We start from the raw sequence: 26,939 nt of genomic DNA on the forward strand, positions 1-26,939 counted from the left end.
GTCTATGTCATCTGTGTGCTGTAGTGAATCCCAAAGTACCTCCTGAGGAAAGGCGAGGCCCTGCCCAAGGGTGCTTCATTGGCCTGCCTTTATGCCCTTCTATGCCAACCTTCAAATGAGGTTGTCAATCCTCTTCCTAACCCAGCTTACTATTAAAATTTAGGACCCTGCTGGTTGCAGTGGTTCACACCTGTAATCCCAGCACTTTGGGAGGCTGAGTAGGACAGATCACTTGAGGTCAGGAGTTTGAGACCAGCCTGGTCAACAAGGGGAAACCCCATCTCTACTAAAAAGACAAAAATTCGCTGGGCATGGTGGCAGGTGCCTGTAATCCCAGCTACTTGGGAGGCTGAGGAGCAAGAATTGATTGAACCCAGGAGGTGGAGGTTGCAGTGAGCCAAGATTGTGCCACTGCACTCCAGCCTGGGCAACAGAGTGAGACTCCTTTTCAAAAATAAATAAATACATACATAAAAATAAAAATTTAGGACCCTACCTTTAAAAATTAAAATTTAGAACCTTACCTAAGTAAGACTTTAGAACCCCACCTTTTTGAGTGATGGGATTATACACCAGGTGCCTGGCATCAAGCATAACATTGAACTCCCAATCCTTGTCCAAAGTAAGACAAATAGTATTTATGGAAGTCTGACCAAGGAGTCTATGCCCCTAGTGTGTGCTAAGACCTATCCCAAGGAAAGACCAAACCAGAAGAGAGTTAGACCCCAGCCTCTTCTCATCTCTTTTTGCTGAATTATGCTCAGACATGACACCACTGGTATACACTGAAGGGCGTTTATATGAAACTATAAAACGCACTGGCCTCTCAGTTCCTTGATGTCTTCATCTCCATAGACATTTTTCATCTACACCAACTGAGGTACTCACTTTCTAGAGTGACATCCTGGAATTGTCATCACTAGAAATGGTACTACTTCCAAAATCACAAATCTAAGATCTCAACCTCCTTGCTGTCCATCTAGCTCCGAGTCCAATGCCACAACTCAGTCTCAAAAAGAATGTCTATCCATTGACACATCAACGCTACCATTTTCAATCCGTCATGGTTTTCCTATCTTCACTTCCTTCCTTATTCACCTTAGGTACCAATGCCTAAATTTGTTTTCAGCATTTTTTTTTTTTTTAAGATAGGGTCTTGCTGTGTCCCCTATTGTGGCGAGTGGTCTTTTTTTTTTTTTTTTTTAAAGATAGGGTCTCACTGTGTCACTCTATCACCTAGAGTGGCGATCACGGCTCACTGTAGCCACAACCTCCTGGGCTCTAAGTGATCTTCAGCCTCCTGAATAGCTGGGACTACAGGCACACATCATCACCCCCAGCCAAGCATTGTCAAGATTGCCAGCAAACCACAGAAGCCAGGCAAGGGGCATGGAACAGATCCTCCTTCACAGCCCTCACAAAGAACCAACCCCACTGACACCTGGATTTTGGACTTCTAGCCTCCTGAACTGTGAGACAATAAATGTCTGCTATTTTAAGCTGCTCTGTTTGTGGCTTTGTTATATACTTTGTTATGGCAGCCCTAGGAACGAATACAGAGGCTACTGAACAGTGCAGTCTAAAGCAATGAGAGATTGAACAAAAACACTGACAGTGGGGAGTTGAGAAAAAGTCACAAATCTGAAAAATATTACTGATGTAAAAGCAGCAATGTTCAGTGATTGGCTGAATATGGCAAAGGAGAAAAGGGAGTCCAAGATGGATGAAACTTATATTCTACCTTAATCCACCAATGTGGTGTCTGAACTATCTTAGTATCCTCATTAGATTGTTCTTGAGGCCAGGGACCTTATAAAAATTCCATGCTTTTTTCCTTGGCTAATGGTATCTAACCAAGTCAGGCCTTAAACCTCTCATTTAAAACTTTCTTTGGGTTGGAGTCCCCAGTTTTCATTCTATTGGGTTATAATTATCTTTCCCTTCTGATTTTCCTTCTCATTCTCCTTCTTCATCTTCATTTTCTTCTTTTTTTTGAGATGAAGTCTCGCTCTGTCGCCCAGGCTGGAGTGCAGCAGTGCAATCTTGGCTCACTGTGACCTCTGCCTCCCGGGTTCAAGCGATTCCCCTGTCTCAGCCTCCTGAGTAGCTGGGATTACAGGCATATGCTACCATACCTGGCTAATTTTTGTACTTTTAGTACAGACAGGGTTTCACCATGTTGGCCAGGCTGGTCTCAAACTCCTGACTTCAAGTGATCCGCCCACCTTGGCCTCTCAAAGTGCTGGGATTACGGGTGTGAACCAACGCGCCCAGCCTCCTCCTCCTCCTCCTCTTTCTCCTCCTCCTTATTATTCTTCTTTTGATTCATTTAAAAAAATTTTTTAAAAATGTCTTCTCTTTCTTTTGTTTTTTGTTTGCTTGTTTGTTTTACCAGTATACTAACAAGGGTCTTCTTCTTTTTAATAGAGATGGGGGTCTCACTATGTTGCCTAGGCTGATCTCGAACTCATGGGCTCAAGTGATCTTCCTGCCTCAGCCTCTGAAAGTTCTAGGATTACAGGCATGAGCCACCACACCTGGCCATTATAGCTATATTCTGCTCCTTCTACCCAGTCCCTTTAAGAGGCTTCAGTTGACCCGCCAGCTTTCCTTTCCATTTTATTAGTTTTGCCTTGGATGCTGTCTATGAGATTATCTTTAGCTCTACATTCGGCCATGTTTAGTCCATTCCATCTCTCTGCTCTACATAGCAAAAACCCCCAGCCTCCAGCCCAGATTCAGCACAAGCTCTCACTTGTCCAGGGAGCTAGCATAGATACTAAAAGCCATTAACCAACCCATAAAATATAAGAAAAGAAGACATGGCAAGAAAGCTACTAAGTTCATTTTCTGACATTCTAGAAAATATATTTTTGATCTAAAGAGAAGCGATTGACCCACCCTTTCTCTAGAACTGCAAATATTCTATATATCCCATCAGAACAGATTGGCTTACTGCATATGCCTGTCCCACTGTATCTCTTCAGTACAAACACCTGTTCCAAACTGAGCCAACTAGGTTGTCTTTACAAAGAAATGAAAATAAGTGTCTGTGGATGTCTAGATATCTAACAGGAAACTGCAGCAGCTATAGTCTTCCACATGCACTAAGCAGCAGAGAAAGTTGGCCTGCAGAAAGTCAAGAATTAGCAGATGTTAGAAGAAAGTGGAAATGAAAGACATACTGCCTGAGTCCCTTGCAGCTTTCTCTTTCCTGATTCAAATACCTTTCTGATGCCAACGTCATTCCTACCTGTGGATTCTGTAAAAACACTCTATATCTTTAGGATAAGTGCTCTCATCTTTTAATATCACCCTAACTGTAGTTTTTTTTTTTTCAAAGAATCCTAACCAACTGAGATACGTTGAGTCTGAAATGGATATCCAACATCTAAGAGAGGGAGTTGGAAAAGCGGGTCCTGAATACAGAGCAGAGGTTAGGGGAAGACATACGATATGGGTGCAGGGGTAACTGAAGTCACTGGAGTACATGAGCTTGCCAGAAAAAGCCCAAAGTGAAAGTAAAAAGGGGGAGATGGGGAAGAGATGAAGGATGGATCTCTTAACATCTTCCATATTGAAGAAATGAATCATAGAAACAGGAGTCATCGAAGATGGTTAAAAAGAACAGAAAGTTAGGAGAGAATGCTTTTATGGAAGCCAAGGAATAAGGGTGTTCAGGTTGTGCTTACAGAAAATTCAGTCACAGCCACGTGCGGTGGCTCACACCTCTAATCCCAGCACTTTGGGAGACCAAGGCGGGTGGATCACAGGAGTCTGAGATCAGTCTGGCTGACATGGTGAAACTCTGTCTCTACTAAAAATACAAAGATTAGGTGGGTGTGGTGGCGCACACCTGTAGTCCCAGCTAGTAAGGAGGCTGAAGCAGTAGAAGAATCACTTGAACCCAGGAGGTGGAGGTTGCATAAGCCAAGATGGCGACAGAGTGAGATTCCGTCTCAAAAAAAAAGGAGAATGACAACTAAAGCTCGATGGCAGTACACTGGGGTGGTGGTGAGGATGGTGGGAGTGGGGGCGTGGGTTTAATAATTAGGAAGTCCCTGACAGCCTTGTCAAAGCAGTGATGATATATTAGGCACAGAGAGTATGTTAGGTGTGTATAAGCCTCCTTGAAGACTAACTGGTAATTGAGGTATGAGAATAGATTGTCATTTCTGATATTTGAAAAGGAGAATGACAGAGAAGGCAACAATCTGAAGGGGAGGTGTAATGGACAGGTGTTTTGCTTAGTTTTAGAATTGCAGATAATTGAGCACGTTTATAGGCTGAGGAGCAGAAACCACTGGAGAAGGGCAGATTTAAGGTATAAAAGGTATGAAATAAAAGTCAACTGTTGGGAAAAAGCTCCAGAAAGATAAGTGGAAGGGGCTTAAACGCAGCAACATCTCTTCCTTCAAAACAGGAAAGGAAATAAGGATGAATACCAATATCAGAATTTGGGATGTGCACAAGAAAAAAATGGAATTGTTGAAAATTTTATTTTGGTAAACACACACTCTTTTTTTTTTGAGACAAAGTTTTGCTATTGTTGCCCAGACTGGAGTGCAAAGGAGCAATCTCTGCTCACTGCAGCCTCCACTTCCCGGGCTCAAGTGATTCTCCTGCCTCAGCCTCCCAAATAGCTGAGGTTACAGGAATGCACCACTATGCCTGGCTAATTTGTGTATTTTTAGTAGAGACTGGGTTTTGCCGTGTTGGCCTGGCTGATCTCGAGCTCCTGACCTCAGGTGATCCACCCACCTCGGCCTCCCAAAGTGCTAGGATTACAGGCGTGAGCCACCACGCCCGACCTAAACACACACTTTTAAACCGTGTTTTTAAAAGATAACCCTTAAAAAAAAAAAAAAAAAAAAGCCGGGCGTGGTGGCTCACGCCTGTAATCCTAGCACTTTGGGAGGCCGAGGTGGGTGGATCACCTGAGGTCAGGAGTTCAAGACCAGCCTGGCCATCACGGTGAAACCCCATCATTTAAAAAAAAAAAAAAATTTTTTTTTTTAAAAAGATAAACCTTGACATCACTATTACTCAGTTTGAGGAAAGGCACAAGAAAGTAGTAAGATCTCACCAGAATTTAAATTCTGCTTTACTTACATCATTGATCAGACACGAGCTAAGAGAACACCTGTTCACTTTTTTCTATCTTAAAATATGGAGACCAAAGAGAGATGAAACTTTCATCAGCATCTCAACATTTCCGCCGCTTTTTTTTTTTTTTTTTTTTTTTTTGCCACTGTCCCTGGGGTTGGAGGGAGAGGATATGGTGATGATAGTTGGCGTTTCTCAGTCTTCTGTGCTACTCACAGAGGTGAAGAACAGACAGTGGGAGCATGCAGCAACAGCCAGAGCCCTTGCTGGAAGCACCCAGAACTAGTTCTGCAAATTTATTTCGGTCTTGCCCAAACTCCATCACCTTAAAACGCCTTGGAGGTGGCTCTCATCAAGACTAGAAAGCAGGGTACGGTGGCTCACACCTGTAATCCTAGCATTGGGAGGCCGAGCCTAGAGGATCACTTGAGGTCAGGAGTTCAAGACCAGGCTGAACCCCATCTCTACAACAAAAATGAAAAAATTAGCCTGGCGTGTTGTTCCCCGCCTGTAGTCCCAGCTACTCAGGTGGCTGAGGTGGGTGGATCGCTTGTGCCCATGAGTTTGAGACCAGCTTAAGCAACATAGTGAGACCAAATCTCTAAAAAAAAACATTAAAAACCCAGAAAAAAATTAGCCAGGTATGGTGGCACGCACTTGTGGTCCCAGCTACTTGGGAGACTGAGGTGTGCAGATTGCTTGAGGCTGCAGTGAGCCGAGATCGCACCACTGCACTCCAGCCTGGGGGATAGAATGATACCCAGCCTCAAAAAAAAAAGAAAAGAAAAGAAAAAGAAAAAACAAAAGTGGGAGGAAGCAAAGCAATGATCCAAGTTATGGCCTCAGGGACTTCCAAAATCAAAGCCCTAAACTGACGAGCCCGCCCTGACGCCTATAAGAGAATGACTCTCACTTTTCATTGGCTGACCCTCCCGCAGTTCAGACGTTGCTTCATTTTCCTTGGTTGTTGCTGGTGTCACGTCTTCTCGCCACGCCCACTTTCCGGCCGGCGCCCAGTGAGCGTTGAGCAATAGTGATTTGCAGTCGGTCACGGGCGGGAGTTCGCTGCAGCAAAGCCTGCTTCCCCCTCCCACGCGCCCCCGCCCCCGCCCCGCCCCCGTCCCTAGGCCCCGCCCCTAGCTGGGCCGGGCCCCGCCTCTCTCTCCCGAGAGGGCGGGCACCAGGCGGCGGCCGCAGCCGCAGGAATATGCTGGAAGGCGGCGGGCGGGCGCTCGCGAGGTGCTGAAGGGACAGTTCCCGCCGCCGAACTTACCCCGCGGGTGGGGCGGCCCGGGAGCCAGCGGGGCACGTGAGCGATGGAGACCATCTGGATCTACCAGTTCCGCCTCATCGTGATCGGGGACTCCACCGTGGGCAAGTCCTGCCTCTTGCACCGCTTCACCCAGGGCCGCTTCCCCGGGCTGCGCTCCCCCGCCTGCGACCCCACCGTCGGCGTGGACTTCTTCTCCCGCCTGCTGGAGATCGAGCCGGGCAAGAGGATCAAGCTGCAGCTCTGGGACACGGCGGGACAGGAGCGGTTCAGGTAGGGACCCCGGGGATCTCGGGCACCGCGCCGCCCCCTCGGCCCGCCGGGACGCCCCTTCCCAGGCGCTCGCCCCGCCGGCCCTGGTCGGGAGTGGCTCTGGCCCTTCCCTCTCGAAAGTGCAAACACTCCATTCTCGCTTCCCCTTTGCCCCTCCTCTTCCAGGGACGACTTCCTCCTCCGCAATTTCTCACTTCTTTCTTTGGCGCCCATTTCCTGCGTCCTCTTTCCATCTTTCCCTTCCCGCCTGAACCGGGGTCGTCCTCGCAGCCCCCTCTTCCCCAACTCTTCGGCCCCTGTGGGTATTTTGGTCCCGTTCGGCTCCCCCTCTGCCTTCTCCCCAAACTCGGCTTCCCTGGCTGCGCGCAGCCTAACCCGACCACCCTCCTCCAAGCGGGCGCCCCTTTTCCTGCCCTAACCCAGCGGCTCCCACGCTGTGCGGCCCGGGAGAACCGCGAGGGAGGGTTCCCAGATTCGTGATGGATCCTTTAGCTTCACAGCAAGGAGCGCTCCAACCCAGGTTCCTGCATGAGCTCACTGGGCATGGTTCACAGGGAGGTGGATGCGGTAATGGTTTGGGCACCTCACAGCACTGAATGTGGTCATCAGAAATGATGGGTCATGACCCGTGGGAATGGGTCTTGTAGGTTAACTAGATGCAACATCAGGGACGCTGGCACAGCTGAGGGTGTGTGTGTGTGTGTGTGAAGGGTTCAGTTGTCTTTAGAAGTTTGTCATGTTTGGTGGGAAAAAGATATATATTGAGATTTGCCAGGAACTTTTATTTTGCTTATTTATGATCAGTACTTAACGTTCCAGGGTGATAATATTTCTAAAGAGAGAAGGAGGGATCTAAATGAATAGACTCCTCCTAAATATTCACTGAGGACATGAAGGGTTTCACAAAGGCGACTGGTATAAATAAAAAGTAAATAAAATTATATGCATTTCCTGAGTATTTGAGATGAAGCAGGTTTAAAGCACATTTTAAATGTCTACGATTCAAAGGTACTTCGTTTGAGAGGAAGATGGTGAAACTGATATATTGCACTGTTCTGTTTCTTAAAGACTGCATTATCCATTGGAACTCATTTAGGGAAGCATTTTGCGTTAGTCAGCAAGTACTCTGCTTGTGAAATGCAGTGTTCCATGAGGGGACTTCCCAAACATGGCTTCCCCTCGCCCCCAGCCAGCATCACTGCGAATGAGATCAGCCTACATCTGAGAATGGTCCAACATTCAAAGTTTTGGCTTCCGTTCCCAGCAATGATGCTGATTCATAGAGATAATGAGTGAACTGCTTAGCTTGCTTATACCTTAGTTTTCCTGTGTGTGTGAAGTGGAAAGATGGTAAGACCAGCCCTTCAGAGAGGTGTTAAAAGATTATTGACTGGATTTGTACAACATTTAGGATTCCCTGAAAAATGTTTTTCCTTTTCAAGAAGCTTCCTTTGTTTTTATTTATTTATTTATTTATTTATTGTTATTATTTGGTGATGGAGTCTCGTGCTGGTGCCCAGGCTGGAGTGCCATGGCTCAACCTCTGCCTCCCTGGTTCAAGCAATTCTCCTGCCTCAGCCTCCCAAGTAGCTGGGATTACAAGTGCACGCCACCACACCCAACTAATTTTTTATATTTTAGTAGAGACAGGTTTCACCGTTGTTGTCCAGGCTGCTCTCGAACTCATGAGCCCCAGGCAATCCACCCACCTCAACCTCCCAAAATGCTGGAATTACAGGCGTGAGCCATCGCACCCAGCCAAGAAGCCTCCTATAATTAAAATAATTTTTCAAACTTTTGATTTCTTTTTTTTTTTTTTTTTTCAGAGCCAGGGTTTCACCTTGTTTGTCAGGGTGGTTTCGAACTCCTGACCTGAGGTGATCCACCCACTTTGGCCTCCCAAAGTGCTGGGATTACAGGTGTGAGCCACCATGCCTGGCCAAACTTTTGATTTCTTATCTGTAAAATGAGAGTCATTATGATCTCTAACATTCCTTCAAGTTTTACCATTCTAAAGTTGATTGCAAATTCCTTCACATGTGATCTCAATCAGAGGTAAATTTTAAGATACTTCAGGGTCAGAAGAAAAGCATTTGCCAATAGCTCTTGACCCACTCTCTAAAGTGAATACAATAAAAATCTTTATGTCTTAAACTTCTAACAGCTACTTTGAGTTGCAACTATAAGAAACATGGTTAATAAAATTTTATTGTATTTAATTATTTTCTTAAAAGTAGCTCAACATATTGATAAGAAAATAAAGGATAATTAATTTATTAGACTTTAAAGACCTTTCTGTTACATAGATGATTGTTTTTTAGTGCCTTGAAGAAGAATGTAAATAGTAATTCATTTTATATACATTATTAAAACCAAATAGTGACTCTCGCATTATAATGCAAGGACATCGAGGGAATGTTTACTGACAATGAGTCATACTTTATTTTGTTTGGCTCTTTACCAAAGTTGTGTTCGTAAATACATACATATTTCACTAGCTACCTCCAAATAATTGCTTTTGTCTCATTTACCAGAATGGTTCACCATAAAATGACGTTTAAAACAATTATTGTTAAATCATTCTGTATCTTTCCTAAAGAAACTAGAGATACTTATTTTGAATAATAGGTATCCTTGCGTATTTTATTTCATAGAAAGGTACTGTAGGTCATGAAGATATATTCCTGTCATTAGTCATAACCATACCATGAAGAATTTGTGGGAAATACCATATTTGAAGGTTTATTGGTGATTGGGCATAAATCAACAAAAAGGAACCTACTTTAGACAGCTCATGAGGTAGCTTGAAAGCATAAATAAGTGTATTACAGAACAATAGGATACTGAGTTGATAATCACGATCATGATTAGCCTTCTCTCTTTCTCTTCTTTCTTTCTTTCTTTTGCTTTCTTTCTTTCTTTCTTTCTTTCAACAGAGTCTGTCACTCAGGCTAGAATGCAGTGCAGGTCAGCTCACTGCAATCTCTACCTACCAGGCTGAAGCGATTTTCCTGCCTCAGCCTCCCAAGTGGCTGAGACTACAGGCGTATACCACCATGCCCAGCTAACTTCTGTATCTTTTTTTGTAGAGACAGGTTTGGCTATGTTGCCCAGGTTGATCTGAAACTCCTAGGCTCAATCGATCTGCCCACCTTGGCCTCCCAAAGTGCTGGGATTACAAGCCTGAGCCACTGCACCTGGCCAGCCTTAGTTTTCAGTGTTCAGACTAACATGCTAATAGAGGACAACTACTTGCCTGAAATAAAAAGGAACAAAATCAAAGTGAAAAAGGCTTAGAAAAATAATGTATATGTGAGCATAACTGTAAGTTAATATAACACTCAAATGGTACGTTATTATTAACACTGTATTAGATTTGTATATTAAGGAAATTTGGAATTACAGTGCCTTCATTGAAGATGGAAGTTTATTTATCTCTTGTGTAGAGAGTGGTCTAAGTTGGTGGAGTGGTTCTGTACCAGGCCATCATTCAGGTACCTTCTCTCTTAATTTTCTGCCATGCCTAGGACGTTGCCATCATCTACGTGAACAAAGTTGGGCTATAAGCACACTGTGTCTCAGTTCAGCAGAATTGGAAAGAGCAGCTCTAAACCAAGCAAAGTTTCTTTTAAGCAAGTGAGGCCAACATGGTATAGATTCTTTCGGCTCTCAATTCACTGGGGAGAACTTAGTTACAAGGAGACATAGACTAGGCCACTATGTGCCTAGAATGTAGGAAAGATGCATTTGGCATTCTGAGTGTTGGGGGAAGCTAGTAATCACCACCTTTTAAAATAATTTTTTGTTTTGTTTTGTTTTTTGAGACACAGTCTTGCTCTGTCATCCAGGCTGGGTGCAGTGGCAAGATCTCAGCTCATTGCAACCTATGCCTCCCAGCTTCAAGCAATTATTATGCCTCAGCCTCCTGCGTAGCTGGGTCTACAGGTGGTGCCATCATGCCCAGCTAATTTTTGTATTTTTAGTGGAGACTGGGTTTCACCATGTTGGCCAGGCTGGTCTTGAACTCCTGGGCTCATGTAATCCACCTGCCTCAGCCTTCCAAAGTTCTGGGATTAATTTATCAGTAAAGGAAAGGAGAATATTGTTTAATACAGTATTAATCAAGATAAATATATTGGAAGAGCTAGGTGTACAGAGAGCATTAAATGTAAGAATAGAAATTTTTTTTTTTTTTTTTGAGACAGAGTCTCGCTCTGTCACCAGGTGCCAGGCTGGAGTGCAGTGGCGCGATCTCGGCTCACTGCAACCTCCGCCCCCGGGTTCAAACAAGGAATAGAAATTTTGAACTTTTCCCATAAAAAGTGTTTGAGATATATGAGATAAATAAATAGCAATGTTAGCTATAGGATAGGGAAACTTATGGCCTTTTATCAGATGTTGCCTGACCTTTGGGGTGTTAATGTTCTCCTCGTGCAGTGCTCTCAAGGAGTGCTCTGCGGAATGCTCATTCTTGTGATTATATATATATATATATATATATATATATATAAAGAATATATGTGTGTGTGTGTGTATATATATATAGAGAGAGAGAGTCTCGCTCTGTCGCCTGGGCTCATGATCTCAGCTCACTGCAACCTCCGCCTTCCGGATTCGAGCGATTCTCCTGCCTCAGCCTCCTGAGTAGCTAGGACCACAGGCACACGCCACCACACCTGGCCAATTTTTGTATTTTTAGTAGAGACAGGGGTTTTGCCATGTTGGCCAGGCTGGTCTTAAACTCCTGCCTGAAGAGATCCACCTGCCCTCCCAAAGTGCTGGGATTACAGGCATGGGCTACTGTGCCTGACCTGTGATTCTTCTTAAAAGATGCATTCTGCGATCAAGTAAGTTTGGAAATCCCTGTATTCCATATGGCACTCTCTTAAAAATTCATATCAAAGGCTCTAACGAGTATTGCAGCAAAGAAATCTGTTTAACTTTGATTAACCTAGTATTTTCCCAATTTATTTTAGGGGCTATTTTTAAAATGTGAAAGTCTGGGCTGGGTACAGTGACTCAACGTCTGTAATCCCAGCACTTTGGGAAGCTGAGGTAGGAGGATCACTTGAGGCCAGGAATTCAAGACCAGCCTAGACAACATATCGAGACTCTGTCTCTAACGAAAAAAAAATTTTTTAATTAGCTGGGCGTGCACCTGCAGCCCTAGCTGCTCTGGAGGCTGAAGCAGGAGGATGGCTTGAGCCCAGGAGGTCAAGGCTTCAGTGAGCAATGATCATGTCACTGCACTCCAGCCTGGGTGACAGCTAGACTCTGTCTCTAAAAACAAGAAAAAGAAAAATCTGTGATAACTGGTGTTCTAAGGAGCATAAATTGGGAATAGCTCCCTTGATGAGTTGCCTTAGTCATATTTGAGCAGAACCACTAAATACTTGAGGTTTGTAGCAATGGAAGACCTGCTATCTTAGGCAAATTTAATCAAGTACTTAGCTTTGTTAAGGGCTGTAAGCAGTAAGTGTTATATAAGAGACAGCCTCCCTCCTCTCCCTTCCCCTTCCCCTACAAAATCTGGGAGTGGCCCCTTACCACTGAATCTACCAGGCCTCTGCTTGCCTCTCCATGTTTTTTTCCCCTAGCTCGTCTTCTGCTATGTATCTTTCTCCTCGCTAGGTGTCTTACTGTTAGAGGAAAGGGGTCCCGATCTAGACCCAAAGAGAGGGTTCTTGGATCTCACGCAAGAAAGAATTCAGGGCGAGTCCGCAGTGCCAAGCAAAAGCAAGTGTATTAAGAAAGTAAAGTGGTGAAAGAACAGCTACTACGTAGATAGAGAAGGACGTTCCTGAAAGTAGGAGGAGGAACGCATCCACCCTAGGCACAGTGCTTGTGTATATATATAGGGAGGGAGATGTGCTCTGCTACAACGATTTGTGTAAAGGATTCATTTTCTCAATTACTATATTTTGCAAGAATCGATATTATGTTTTTTTTTTGTTTTGTTTTGTTTTGTTTTTGAGACAGAGTCGCTCTTTCCCAAGTGCCAGGCTGGAGTGCAGTGGGACGATCTGGGCTCACTGCAACCTCCGCCTCCCGGGTTCAAGCAATTCTCCTGCCTCAGCCTCCCGAGTAGCTGGGACTGCAGGCGCATGCCACCATGCCCAGCTAATTTTTGTATTTTTAGTAGAGACGAGGTTTCACCATGTTGGCCAGTATGGTCTCCATCTCTTGACCTCGTGATCCGCCTGCCTCAGCCTCCCAAAGTGCTGGGATTACAGGCATGAGCCACCGCACCCAGCAATATTATTATCTTTAAAGCTAAATTAGGAATGCCTTTGTTCTCCAGATATTGGGATATCTGGACATTCACAATCTGGGTCTGTTTAGTAAACATTATTAATTTGTTCCCTTAACTGTAAACATCTACAGGCTAGGAATGCCTAACTTTCTGAGAATGCACCTTAGCAAGTCCTGGCCCTTTTTTTTTTTTTGAGACAGAGTCTCACTCTGTCACCCAGGCTGGAGTGCAGTGGCCTAATCCTGGCTCACTGCAACCTCTGCCTACTGGATTCAAGCGATTCTCCTGCCTCAACCTCCCGAGTAGCTGGGATTACAGGTCTGTACCACTACTAATTTTTGTATTTTTAATAGAGACAGGGTTTCACCATGTTGGCCAGGCTGGTCTCGAATTCCTGATCTCAAGTGATCTGCCCACCTCAGCCTCCCAAAGTGCTGGGATTACAGGAGTGAGCCACGTCACCCAGCTGCGGCCTCATTTTCCTAGCCCTTGCTCAAAATGGAGTTGCTCTGGTTTGAATGCCTCTGACATCAGCCCTCCTCCAGCTTATTTTTATTTTTTCTTCACCCCTTTCCTCTGTCTATCCGTAATTACAGTTTACTCTCATCCTCTTTTTCCCCCTCATTTTTATTTTAACATGTCTCTTACTCCTCCATTTCCTGTCAGCTTATCTTCCCATATCACACTGGCTTATCTTCTCTTCTCCCACTGGCGCCCTCAGCTGTCTGTTTTCTCTTCTGCCTCTTCAGAACGTCCATATACAGTTAATGTTTCAAAGTGGTTTAATCTGTGTACTCAATCTTAATTTTAAAAGCAAGCAATGTCAACATTTTAAATTTCTTCTTAAGAGTGTTTTTAAAATCTCTATTGATTCTCAGCTCCCTCACTGTGTGGTCCATAGCTTTCAACAGAAAATGATTTTTTGTTCCTTCAGTAGAAAACTATTGGTACCAACCTGGCCAACATGGTGAAACCCTGTCTCTAAAAATACAAAAAAAAATTAGCTGGACGTGGTGGTGCACACCTGTAATCCCAGCTACTTGGGAGGCTGAGGCAGGTGAATTCCTTGAACACAGAAGGTGGAGGTTGCAAGGTTGCAGTGAGCCGAGACTGCACCACTACACTCCAGCCTGGGTGACAGAGTGAGACTTCATCTCAAAAAAGAAAATAACATGATTGGTGGGTTCATAATTGCACAGGGAACAGAGCAGAGATTACCATAATCACTGCAGTCTACTGTAGTTCCAAGTTATTAATAGAAAGATAAGCTATAGTTGTATTATCAGCTAATATAATGTCTTAGTTTAAGTTGTGTTGTAAGTAGCAGAAATCTAGCCAAATTTATTTATTTATTTATTTATTTATTTTTTTAGAGACAGAATTTGGCTGTGTGGCCCAGGCTGAAGTGCAGTGGCACAATCATAGCTCACTGCAGCCCAAACTCTTGGGCTCCAGTGATCCTCTTACCTTAGCTTCCTGAGTAGCTAGGACTACAAGCACATGCTACAGCACCCAGCTAAACTTTAAAAAAAATTTTTAGAGACAAGGTCTTGCTATGTTGCCCAGGCTGGTCTTGAACTTCTTGCTTCATGTGATCCGCCCTCCTTGGCTTCCCAAAGTGTTGGGATTACAGGCATGAACCACTGTACCAGACCAAATTACATTAAGTAATAGGGAATAAATTATAAATAATACAGATTTCATGACAGCAATAGCTCACTGAACATCCAGGTGTTTAGAAGTACAGAAATTTTTTTTTTTTTTTTTTTGAGACACGGTCTCACTCTGTCGCCCAGGCTGGAGTGCAATGATGTGATCTCAGCTCACTGCAACCTCTGCCTCCCTGGTTCAAGTGATTCTCCTGCCTCAGCTTCCTGAGTAGCTGGGATTAAGGTGCCTGCCACCATGCCCAGCTAGGAAGTATGGAAAATTTTAACAAGAGTTTGTGGATTTCCCCTCTAGTCTATTTCCATTCTCCAACTCTGTTGGCTCCCAACTCTTAGTCTCTGAGCCTCTTATTCAACTCTTCAAACAAAAAATATCTAATTGACGTGGTGGTGCAAGTGAATCAGCTCCCCTCCACTCAGGTTATTGAGTTACACATACGTATAATACAAATGTATTATAACATAAATATACTGTGTCGGTATTATGGGTCAGATAATGCAAATGTATCTGTAAAGGTCCACTTTTTTGGAAAGAGAAGTTCACAGACAAGGGAAATGAGCAGTCACACCCAAAGTGTCTATTTTGTGATGTTTGAGAGGAAAATGCTACATAAGAATGAGACACCATCATTTCTAACAAGTGCAGCGGAGTGTGAAAAGAGGATCTGTGTAGCCAAACATTGTTGGGCACAGTGGCTCCTGCCTGTAATCCCAACACTTTGGAGGCTGAAGCAAGTGGATCTCCTGAGCCTTGGAGTTCGAGACCAGTCTGGGCAACATAGTGAGACCTCGTCTGTACAAAAAAATCAAAAAATTAGGCAGGCATGGTAGTGTGCCCCTGTAGTCCCAGCTACTTGGGAGACTGAGGTGGGAGTATCACTTGCGCCACAAAGGTTGAGGCTGCAGTGAGCCATGACTGCGCCACTACACTCCAGCCTGGGCAATGGAGAGAGACCCTGTCTCAAAAAAAAAAAGATTATTTTCAGTGTCTACTCAGAGCACTCAGAATATTTTGTGTGGTTATGTAATCAGTATAGTCTAGAAGCTAGCCAGACATTTGAAAAACCTATAATTATTTTTCTTTCTTTCCTTCTTCAATAAATTAATTGGCTTAGCATGTCTATTGCCACAACCTCAGTGTTGTATTAGTCTGTGAAGCTGATTAATACCTCCTGGAGTAAACTAAATATTGTACACCAAATGTCTGAGGGCCCTGGGCCAGCCACAAGCAAAATTGTGAAGCAGGTAAAGCTCATTCTTGGGGCATGTGGGACCTTCCTACCTTTCTTTATGTTTTTGGATAGTAAAACCTTGACTCATCCGCCCCTTTTATTCTCTCTTACGTCTCAATCAAAAAGCCATTTCTTAATGTTCTTTCCCCTCTCCCCTGACATACTGCAGCCTCTGCTTCCCTGGCTCAAGCAATTCTCCCGCCTCAGCCTCCTGAGTAGCTGGGACCATAGGTACACAGCATCCTTTTTTTTTTTTTTTTTTTTTTGGTAGAGATGGGATCTCGCTATGTTACCCAGGCTGATCTCAAACACCTGAGCTCAAGCAATCCACCCACCTCCGCCTACCAAAGTGCTGGGATTACAGGCGTGAGCCACCAAGCCCAGCCCCATTTTTTAATGTTCTATCTTAGCTTAAGAGAGAGAAGTAGCTGGACAACCAAGACACACAAAATTATTAATAGTTGAAAATAACATAGTGAGTGACCTGCCTGGAGTATCTATATTTTAAAGAGAAGGTCCACCAAAAGAGGTAACAAGTCATCTTGAAATGTCATCTTGAAATGTTACAGAAGTATTGATATGTGGCTGATGAGTGTTAGAATTTTCTCTCATCATGCCACAGCAGTGACCGCCTATTCTGACTCACTAGCCTCATGTCAATCTTTTAAAACAAGGGCTAGAAAAAGTTAGAGATACGGTTTTGAGTCCATAGATCACCACAACGAAGTTGCTGAGTGAAGAAAAGTGCTTTACTCAGTCCGAGAGAGAGGAAATTTCCAGACATTGTCAGTCAATTTAGCTAGCATGCAGTGATTTTTTTTTTTTTTTTTTTTGTAGAGACAAGGTTTCACCATGTTGGCCAGGCTGGTCTCAAACTCCTGACCTCATGATCCGCCTGCCTCAACCTCCCAAAGTGCTTGGATTACAGGCGTGAGCCACCACACCCGGCTGCCTGCAACGATTTGTTGATAATTTACCTTCCATAGCAATGTGACTTAAAGGTTTGAAGAGGAACTTTTTGGAATTGTCCAAAAACTTATTTTAATATGTTAAGAGCCAATTATTTGTACCCTGAGTGATTTAGAGGAATTTGCTTTCCTCTAGCCTGCTCTGTCAAGCAGTGGAAAAGAAAGGTGAGCCCCTTAAGTGATATTGAGGTACACACACACACCAGGGAACACCATCAGATATAACTTAAGCAAGACTTTTATTATTATTATTATTTTATTTATTTATTTATTTTTTTTTTTTTTGAGACGGAGTTTCGCTCTTGTTACCCAGACTGGAGTGCAATGGCTCGATCTCGGCTCACCGCAACCTCCGCCTCCTGGGTTCAAGCAGTTCTCCTGCCTCAGCCTCCCGCTGGGATTACAGGCGTGCGCCACCATGCCCAGCTAATTTTTGTATTTTTAGTAGAGACGGGGTTTCACCATGTTGACCGAGATGGTCTCGATTTCTTGACCTCATGATCCACCCGCCTCGGCCTCCCAAAGTGCTGGGATTACAGGCGTGAGCCACCGCGCCCGGCCTTTATTTATTTATTTTTTAAGACAGAGTCTTGCTCTTGCTGCCCAGGCTGGAGTGCAATGGGGCGATCTTGGCTTACCGCAACCTTCGCCTCCCGAGTTCAAGTGATTCTCCTGCCTCAAGCTCCTAAGTAACTGGGATTACAGGCATGTGCCACCACACCTGGCTAATTTTTGTATTTTTAGTAGATATAGGGTTTCTCCATGTTGGTCAGGTTGGTCTCAAACTCCTGACCTTAGGCCCGCCTCGGCCTCCCAAAGTGCTGGGATTACAGGCGTGAGCCACTGTGCCTGGCCTATTATTATTATCTTTAATTTATTTTTTGAGATGAGTCACACTCTGTCACCTAGGTTGGAGTGCAGTGGCGCAATCTCGGGTCACTGCAACCTCTGTCTCCCAGTTCAAGCAATTCTCCCACCTCAGCCTCCCAAGTAGCTGGGACTGTGGACGCATGCCACCATGCCTGGCTAATTTTTGTATTTTTTTTTTTTTTGAGTATACTGTCTACTTTAATTCCCTATTTTGTCATAGATTTTCTACTACTTTACTTCTCAAATACAATGATTTTTAAAAGGATCAATAATCAAAAGACAGCAGCAGTGTCCCTGAAATTCCCCTAGAGATGCTAACTACAAAATAAAACTTATAAATCATAATCCAATAGCTTTAAATATTTTAGTACAAGAACATTTTTCTAAATGAATTTCATGTGGATCTATTGAGGTTTCACTATGTTGGCCTGAATGGTCTTAAACTCCTGACCTCAAGTGATCTGTCCACCTCAGCCTCCCAAAGTGCTAGGATTACAGGCGTGAGCCACCACGCCCCGCCTATTTTAATTATTTCTAAAGCAAAATTCCTACAAAGCCTATACTTTGTGATTTTAATAAATTCTGCCTCTAAACGTTAGTAACTTTTAGTCAATTCTGATAATATATGATTCAGGGAAGTTTGCTTTAAACATCACCACCTCACACACTCTACCTGGCCTATTATGTGAGTTAGGTAGGTACTAAGAACTTCCTGGCTGTAAGAGAAGGCACTATGAAGAAAGATGATATGTTCTCAAATTATAGGCATTGCCTATCATTTTTCTTCACAGTGGCATTTTTCAAAGTCATATTAATAGATGTAATTTGAGAAAAGGGTTTCTTGATCAGATAGTTTTGAAAATGTTGGGTCATTGCAGGACTTCTCAGAGAACTTTTAATATGCTAAGACACACTGTGAACCCTCAAGGCATATATGGTGTTTCCCAACCCAGAGTCCTATTACACAGTCCTATTGCAGTACCAGTGTTCTACAAAACACACTTTAGGAACTGATACTGTAAAGAAAAAGTGTAGGCAGTTGCTTAAATTTTAGGAATATATTTGAGGACCTCTTGCAGTTTCTTCTCTCATATGAGCCTCTGTCTTGCTGATGCCCCTGGATGACTTCCTCAAGTCTCCCTTTCTAAATCCTTGATTACTATATTTAAGGCTTGAGAGTCCCTAATTTTTGTCCCCTCATTCAAAATTAAAAGATTTATCTTCTTGCCTGACTTCTAGCCACTTGTCATATTTTTACACAGATCACATAAACTATTAGCACTTGTTTTAAGCACAAAGCCTTCTGAAGAGAATCACTAGTAAATCTGGATGAAAGATAAAGGAGCAAATGGATGAACAATCATAATTTTTAGATTTCTTAGATATAAAAAGGCTATGGGATTAAGAAAAGCAAAATTTAATGACATTAAAATGAGGGGATTTTTTTTTTTTTTTTTTTTTTTTTTTTTGAGACAGAGTCTCGAGGATTCACCTGGGCTGGAGTGCAGTGGTGCGATCTCGGCTCACTGCAACCTCTGCCTCCTGGGTTCAAGTGATTCTCCTGTCTCAGCCTCCTGAGTATATGGGATTACAGGCACCTGCCACCATGCCTGGCTAATTTTTTTGTATTTTTAGTAGAGACGGGGTTTCGCTATGTTGGCCAGCCTGGTCTTCAACTCCTGACCTCGAGATCCACCTGCCTCCACCTCCCAAAAGCTGGGATTACAGGTGTAAGCCACCGTGCCCGGCTTTAAGGGGAAATTTAAGACTGAGATTTGGGCCAGGCGCAATGGCTCACACCTGTAATCCCAGCGCTTTGGGAGGCTGAGGCTGAGGCTGAGGCAGGCGGATCACTTGAGGTCAGGAACTGGACACCAGCCTGGCGAACATGGTGAAACTCTATCTCTACTGAAAATATAAAAAGAAGCTGGATGTGGTGGCACACACCTGTAATCCCAGCTATTCAGGAGGCTGAGGCAGGAGAATTGCTTGAACCTGAGAGGGGGAGGTTGCAGTGAGTCAAGATCATGCCACTGTACTCGAGCCTGGGCAACAGAGAGAGATTCCATCTCAAAATAAATAAATTAATTAATTAAATAAAGACTGACGTTTGATAGAACTGATGGGTAGATGCTAAAAAGATAATCAAAAGTGGAAGAGAAAGTGTAATTATCGTATAGCAGAAGACTTTTGGAAGAGAGGAAAAAGAGTGAGAGGTAAATTGAAAACAAAGTCCAAGAGAGTGAAGAGGAAAGGACACGTGAGAAAACTACAGAGCACAACCACACTGTGGTCACCATTTTGGCCATTTTGATAGGTAGGTAACTCCAGCCATTGGACTGGGAAGGAGCAGGGAGATGATCTGAAACAACAGTCTTTTGGTTTATTTGTTTTTTGTTTTCTTTTTTTTTTTTTTTTTGAGACGGAGTTTCGCTCTTGTTACCCAGGCTGGAGTGCAATGGCGCGATCTCGGCTCACCGCAACCTCCGCCTCCTGGGTTCAGGCAATTCTCCTGCCTCAGCCTCCCGAGTAGCTGGGATTACAGGCACGCGCCACTATGCCCAGCTAATTTTTTGTATTTTTAGTAGAGACGAGGTTTCACCTTGTTGACCGGGATGGTCTCGATCTCTTGACCTCATGATCCACCCGCCTCAGCCTCCCAAAGTGCTGGGATTACAGGCGTGAGCCACCGCGCCTGGCCCGGTTTATTTGTTTTTTGAGACGGGGTCTTGCTCTGTCACTCGGGCTGAAGTGCAATAGAGTGACCATAGCTCACTGCAGCCTGAAACGCCCGGGCTAATTATTTTTTCTTTAGGGATGGGGTCTTGTTTTGTTGCCTATGCTGGAACTCTTGGCTCCAAGCAATCCTCCTGCCTCAGTCTCCCAAAGTGCTGGGATTACAGGCATGAGCCACCAAGACCCAGCCTCATTTCTTAAATAATATAATGTCCATAGAGTCTGTTACTTATCCAAGGCCTTATAGTTTATTAATGGTTTGCACAAGAACCCAGTTCTCTGAACATTTTCAGCGCTCTTTCTGCTATGCCAGTCCTCTTGTCATGATTGAAACCAGTTTTAATGGCATGTTATATGGGTGTGTGTGTGTGTGTGTGTGTGTGTGTGTGTGTGTGTGTCCAGAGGGCCAGCTATAATGTTGTATGATTTCTGTCCTGAAAAGTATTTCGGTTTGCACACAACTCAACTTCCCATCCCTGTAGACCCAAGTTAATTACTGTGTCTACCCAAATCATTATTTTACTGCTGCTATATTCAGAAAGCGAAAGGAGAAATAGCTTTCCACAATAGTAGCAATACAGATAACTGTCAGTAAACACCTGTGGCATCAGTAACAAATAACCCTCCACTCTGTGCAGTACTCAGTGACTATACTGCTACACTTAGTAACAGGAATGAACTCTAACACTGAAGTGGAGAAACTTTTCTGAAATGATTAGCCTTGTTAGAAAAGGAGAGTTGTTGGCTATTTGGCAAAGCTGGGCACATACTGAATGTGATGTCCTAAAGCTTCATAAGTACTATGAAATAGCTTTCCAATCCTTAAATGCAGTCCTCCTTTTTTTTTCTGGAGAAAATGAAATTAATCAGGAAAATGATTTACTATGCATTTATTTAGCTTAACTATATGCCAGGCACTAAAGATAAAATAAATAAGTTATAGTCTCACATTCAGGGTCCATACAGTCTGTGTACTGGGTAGAATCCAGGCTACACTGCTATAACAGACTGCCAAGATATGGCAACTTAAATAAGGTAGAGCTTTATTTCTCTCTTATAATAGTCCAGAGGCTGGGTGTGGTGGCTTATGCCTTTAATCCCAGCACTATGGGAAGCTGAGGTGGGTGGATCACTTGAGGTCAGGAGTTCGAGAGCAGCCTGGCCAACATGGTGAAACCCCATCTCTACTAAAAATACAAAAATTAGCTGGACGTGGTGGCAGTCGCCTGTAGTCCCAGCTACTTAGGAGACTGAAGAACAAGAATTGCTTGAACCCAGGAGGCAGAGGTTGCAGTGAGCCAAGATCATGCCACTCCACGCCAGCCTGGGCAACAGAGCGAGACTCTGTCTCAAAAAAAAATAAAAATTAGTAGTCCAGAATGAGCAGTCCTGGATAATCACGGGGCTCTGCCTCAACATCAGTTTCTAGGGTTCTCCAGTCATTGCCATTTCTTAGCAAGCAGGAAGAGGAAAAAGAGGAGGCGTGGGCAATTGGCTTCTTCACTTAGATGAATGTCAGACTGCACACAATCCTTCTCATATCCCATTGATCCAAACTTAGTGTCATGGCCACAACTAACTGCAAGAGACCCTGGGGAATATAGTCCCTCTGTGGGTTGCTATGTGTTGGCTAAAACTCCTGGAGTTCTGTTAATAGATACTGGAAGCTAGTCAGAAGTCTTTCTCACAGACTTATAGCAAAGAAAGAAAATAATCAAATAATTGCAGTAAGAGCTGGTAAGTACTTAAATAAGTTTCAGTGACAAAACGGAAGGAGAAATTGTCATCTATGCCTATGGTGATGACTAGTTTCAGAGGATGTATCCCAAAGGAGGCGATGCTTCATTCTGGGACATGCTGGATATTTCAGTAGTAAGAGGATAGTAGGAAATAATAATAGAAAAAGAAGCTAGGCAGTCATGGTGGCTCATGCCTATAATCCCAGCACTCTGGGAGGCTGAGATTGGCAAATCATCTGAGCTCATGAATTCATGGAAACATGGCAAAAAGAAAGAAAGAGAGAGGAAGGAAGGGAGGGAGGGAAAGAGAGGAAGTAAGAAAGGAAGGAAAGGAAAGAGAAAAAGGAAGGAAGGAAGGAAGGAGAGGAAATAAAGAAAGAAGGAAGGAAAGAAAGAAAGAAGAAAGAGAGAAAGAAGAAAGAGAGAAAGAAAGAAAGAGTGGCTTCTTGTGAAGATAGCAGATTGAACACCTGTGTCTATTTTAGCTTGTTTTTCCTGAAACCTTACTAAAATAACAATAGTATTTTTTCAACAATAAATCCCTGAACAAGGAAAACAGGTAAAGAGTCAACAGAAACAAAATTTTGGAAGCAACAAAGCAAATGGGGAATGGTAAATGAATTAGCAGATTCAAGAAAACTGATTTCTAAGATAATGGTTTAAAAAAATTTTTTTTTTTTTTTTTTTTTTTTTTTTTTTTTTGAGGCGGAGTTTCGCTCTTGTTACCCAGGCTGGAGTGCAATGGCGCGATCTCGGCTCATCGCAACCTCCGCCTCCTGGGTTCAGGCAATTCTCCTGCCTCAGCCTCCTGAGTAGCTGGGATTACAGGCACACACCACCATGCCCAGCTAATTTTTTGTATTAGTAGAGACGGGGTTTCACCATGTTGACCAGGATGGTCTCGATCTCTTGACCTTGTGATCCACCCGCCTCGGCCTCCCAAAGTGCTGGGATTACAGGCTTGAGCCACCGTGCCCGGCCCCTAAAAAATATTTTTTTAACAATGGTTTAAAAAAAAAAAAAACAACAATGTATACTGTTGAATCCCTCCCTGGAAAGACTTGGGAAATGGTGGCATCAGATACTTCTGGAAGTGGGAATACTAAAATAAGGATCATTGTGCGTAAGTCTGTTTAAGAAGGATGGGATTCTGCCATTCCTTCCCCCATTCCGTATATCAAACAATTTTTTCTCATACCCAACCACACTGGCAAAAATACTGGAAACTTATTCTTCGAAAAGAATCAAATATAGAGTCTTCGGCTGGAAGCACCAGGCATGTTGAGGTTGAGGGTCCCTTACTGAAAGTAAGGGCTTTAAGTGAATGTTGTCATGTTGGATGCTAAGACTGTCTAGCCTCCTTTCCCCACTCAGCTCCCCAGAGCGCTGGCAGTCAAGCCTTCACTCCTCAAGCAATACGTTAGTAAAGTTATTTCTGGGGATTCTGACCAGGCCAAGAGGAAAGAATTAAAGATACTAACATTTGAATTTGCTGAATTAAATGATCCAGCATGATCATTCAGCGAGGCATTCAGTCTTCACGAAAGATTGTAAGAAATATTAGGAAATCTAAAAAAACAAAAACAAAAACAAAAAAAAAGAAATATTAGGAAATCTGTAAAGTGAAACCTAGAGATGAAAACAAACAAACAGGAAACAGCAACTGGAGAAACAGGAACGTAATAAGGGAAAAGTAGAATCTAAAAAACAAAAACAAAACTTGTCCTTAATTTTCTCTGAGAGGTAATAAGAAAAAAATTGCAGCCATAAAGGAACAGGATACTTGTGTTTTTTTTTAAAAAAAAGAATATTCTGGAAGGGCATGGTGGCTCACACCTGTAATCCCAGCACTTTGGGAGGCTGAGGAGCATGGATCACTTGAGGTCTGGAGTTTGAGACCAGCCTGGCCAACATGGTGAAACCCCATCTCTACTAAAAATACAAAAATTAGCCAGATGTGCTTGCTTGAATCCAGGAGGCGAAGGTTGCTGTGAGTGGAGATCGTACCACTGCACTCCAGCCTGGTTGGCTTCTGAAAACACAGTAGTAAAACTAAAACACTCAATATAAAGTTGAAAAAAAATCTCAAAAGGTAGGACAAAAGATAATGACTTAGAAAATAGAAAAAGATGAGAAAATGATTATTTCTTTTTAACAATGAAGGACTCTAGTCCAAAAAGTTCAATATGCAAATATTAGGCATTCTGGAAAGATAGAAGAGAAAAAACAGAGAGAAATCATCAGTAAAGCAATTCAAGAAAGTTTTCCAAAATTTAGGGACCTGAGTTTTCAGATTAGAATGGCCCAACACAATAGATGCAAGTAGCAACACTAAGGCAGTCGTTTTATGAAATTTCAGAGCACTGAAACCACAGAGAAGTTCCTACAAACTTCCAGAGAGAGAAAAGCAGGTCACATTAAAAAAAATCAGGAATCAGATTGGCTTGAGACTTTCCAGAAACAACAATGGAAACTGAAAGGCAGTGGAGAAATGACTTCAAGTTTCTAAGAAAGGAACGCTATCGACAGGAAAAAAAAAAGAATAAAAATCTGAGAGAATTCTCTATCTGGCCATATTATCACTCAATTGTGAGAGCAGAATAAATCAATATGCAAGATTTCAAACTATTACCTCATGTAGCTTTTTTTAAGGAAGCTCCTTGAAGATGTGCTACACACACACACACACACACACACACACACACACGAATGAAGAGGGATGAAGAGGACATGGGGTACAAGGAACAGCTCTACCTCTGAAGAAAGGCAAAGGAACTCCCCAGGAAGATGGTGAAGGGAGATCTTAAGATCACATGCATGTTGCAGGTACCAAGGACAGCCAGGCCAGATTGGAGCAGGGCAGAAGGTTATGAGAGAGACCGCAGGAAAATGAAATAGACAGGGAAGCTAATGGAAATAAACTTCTTACAATAAGGCAACTGGCAGAGAGTTTGAGATTGAATTATAGAGAAGTACATGGAAAATTTAGCAAAAAGGAGAAAAGAAGAAAAAGATGATGTGGTGGGGACATTTAGTGTTCATTCATATCTAATGCTGCTTCTTTTCTGGACATGTAGGAGGATTATATTTCCCTTCCCTCTTGCACTTAAGCAAAATCATGTGAGTAGTTCTGGCCAGGGGATTTGAGCAAAAGTTGCATGTGGTGGTCTTAAAACACAGCCTTTCCTGTCTCCCTGAGATGGATTCTCAACCTGTCACCCATCACCCAGGCTGGAGTGCAGTGGTGTGATCTCAGTTCACTGCAGCCTCGCCCTTTCCAGGCTCAGATGATTCTCCCACCTCAACCTCCCAAGTAGCTGGGACTACAGGCATGCACCATTACACCAAGCTAATATTTGTATTTTTTTGCAGAGATAGGGTTTCACCATGTTGCCCAGACTGGTCTTGAACTCCTGGGTTCAAGCAATCAGCCCGCCTCAGCCTCCCAAAGTGCTAGCATTTCAGGCGTGAGCCACCAGGCTGGCCCCAAATTCTTCAATGTTCTTCCTATTGAGAGTTAGGTTGTTTGTTAACTGTAGCATTACCTGGCCCACCTTGACTAATATGCAAGATAATTAACTGGAAGGAAAAATTGTTCAGGAAAGGAAAAGAAGTCATAGTGTACTCCAGGGCTCAGCAATGAAAAGTTATCTACGTGGTCAGAGTACCATACGTGCTAAGAAATGAGCTTACTAAAATCACGGTGTAACAATATTGACAAGTTGGGGGAATGGGAAAAGTGAGGATGTGTGGTAAGTGTACTGATAACTTATAAAAACACAAACTTTAAAAAATAGAAAAAAAAGAAGGAAAAGAATAATGTTTAAATGACTTGAAAATAGAAATTGAATAATTTCAGAAATAAAATGAAATGAGAAAGGATTCACATCAGTTACAAATTCCAGGATGTGGAAAGATACATGAAATCATATGACACAAAACCATATAGAAAAAGCCATATGGAAACAAGCAGCAGTCACAGAAATGGTGGGAGAATTATAACCCAAGAAAACATATCCTTTTGTTATGTTAGATCATGTAATCCACTGTGTTATTTGGAATGTAATATAATCTTGAGAACCTGGTCATTGTCTCATTATTGTTCTGCACAAGGATACCAGAAAGCACTGGAATAAGTGCCGAAGTCTTTTATACACTTTCTGGTATCATATCAGATAGAAAATAAACATCCTTTCATTATCACCTTGAAGACCATTAATGCAGCTAAAAATATTTCTCATTAATTTCCGAATAAATTATTGCCATTTTCACACATAACTTATTCTGCCTTCCAGAATCCACTGCAAAGTACAATTTGAATCACTACCCATTTAAATGCAGTAGTTCTTTAGAAAATGTGGATGATTTCACCTATATGTGTAAAGAGTGTGCAATTTTCAGCCCATTTCTTCCCTTTTGACTTTCTGAATCCCTACTATAAGTATTGAAAAGAGACAGGCTTTTTTTGTATTTCTTTTTTTTAATTCTCCCATTTCCTCAGCATTTGAATGCTGCCTGGGCACAAGCTAATGAGGTATGAATGTATTAATTCAGTTGTTTATTTGTTTGTTTACAAATACTGGTAGGACTCATGCATGTCCATTTCAGTTTTAAACACTAGGGATACAACCTTTAAAAAAAAAAAAAAGGGTGGGCACAATGGCTCATGCCTGTAATCCCAGCAGTTTGGGAGGCCAGGGCGGGCAGATCACTTGAGCTCAGGGGTTAACGACCAGCGTGGGCAACATGGCAAAACCTCATCTCTACAAAAAATACAAAAATTAGCCAGGCAAGGTGGTGGGTGCCTGTATTCCCAGTTACTGGG

At 43.0% G+C, this 26,939-nt stretch overlaps 1 protein-coding gene across 1 annotated transcript in view; it reads left to right on the forward strand.

Moving 5' to 3' along the window:
- The first annotated feature begins 6,301 nt into the window (after window positions 1–6,301).
- Window positions 6,302–26,939, forward strand: part of RAB39A (RAB39A, member RAS oncogene family) — a 37,457-nt gene continuing 16,819 nt past the window's right edge. Inside the window, exon 1 of the mRNA XM_012474604.2 lies at window positions 6,302–6,649. Coding sequence (XP_012330027.1) covers window positions 6,423–6,649 — 227 coding nt within the window. The 5' untranslated portion in view covers window positions 6,302–6,422. The remainder of the gene's footprint in view (window positions 6,650–26,939) is intronic.

Source organism: Aotus nancymaae, unplaced genomic scaffold (genome assembly GCF_030222135.1).
Source record: "Aotus nancymaae isolate 86718 unplaced genomic scaffold, 86718_ANA_hifiasm-v0.15.2.pri h1tg000012l, whole genome shotgun sequence".
Taxonomy (NCBI): domain Eukaryota; kingdom Metazoa; phylum Chordata; class Mammalia; order Primates; family Aotidae; genus Aotus; species Aotus nancymaae.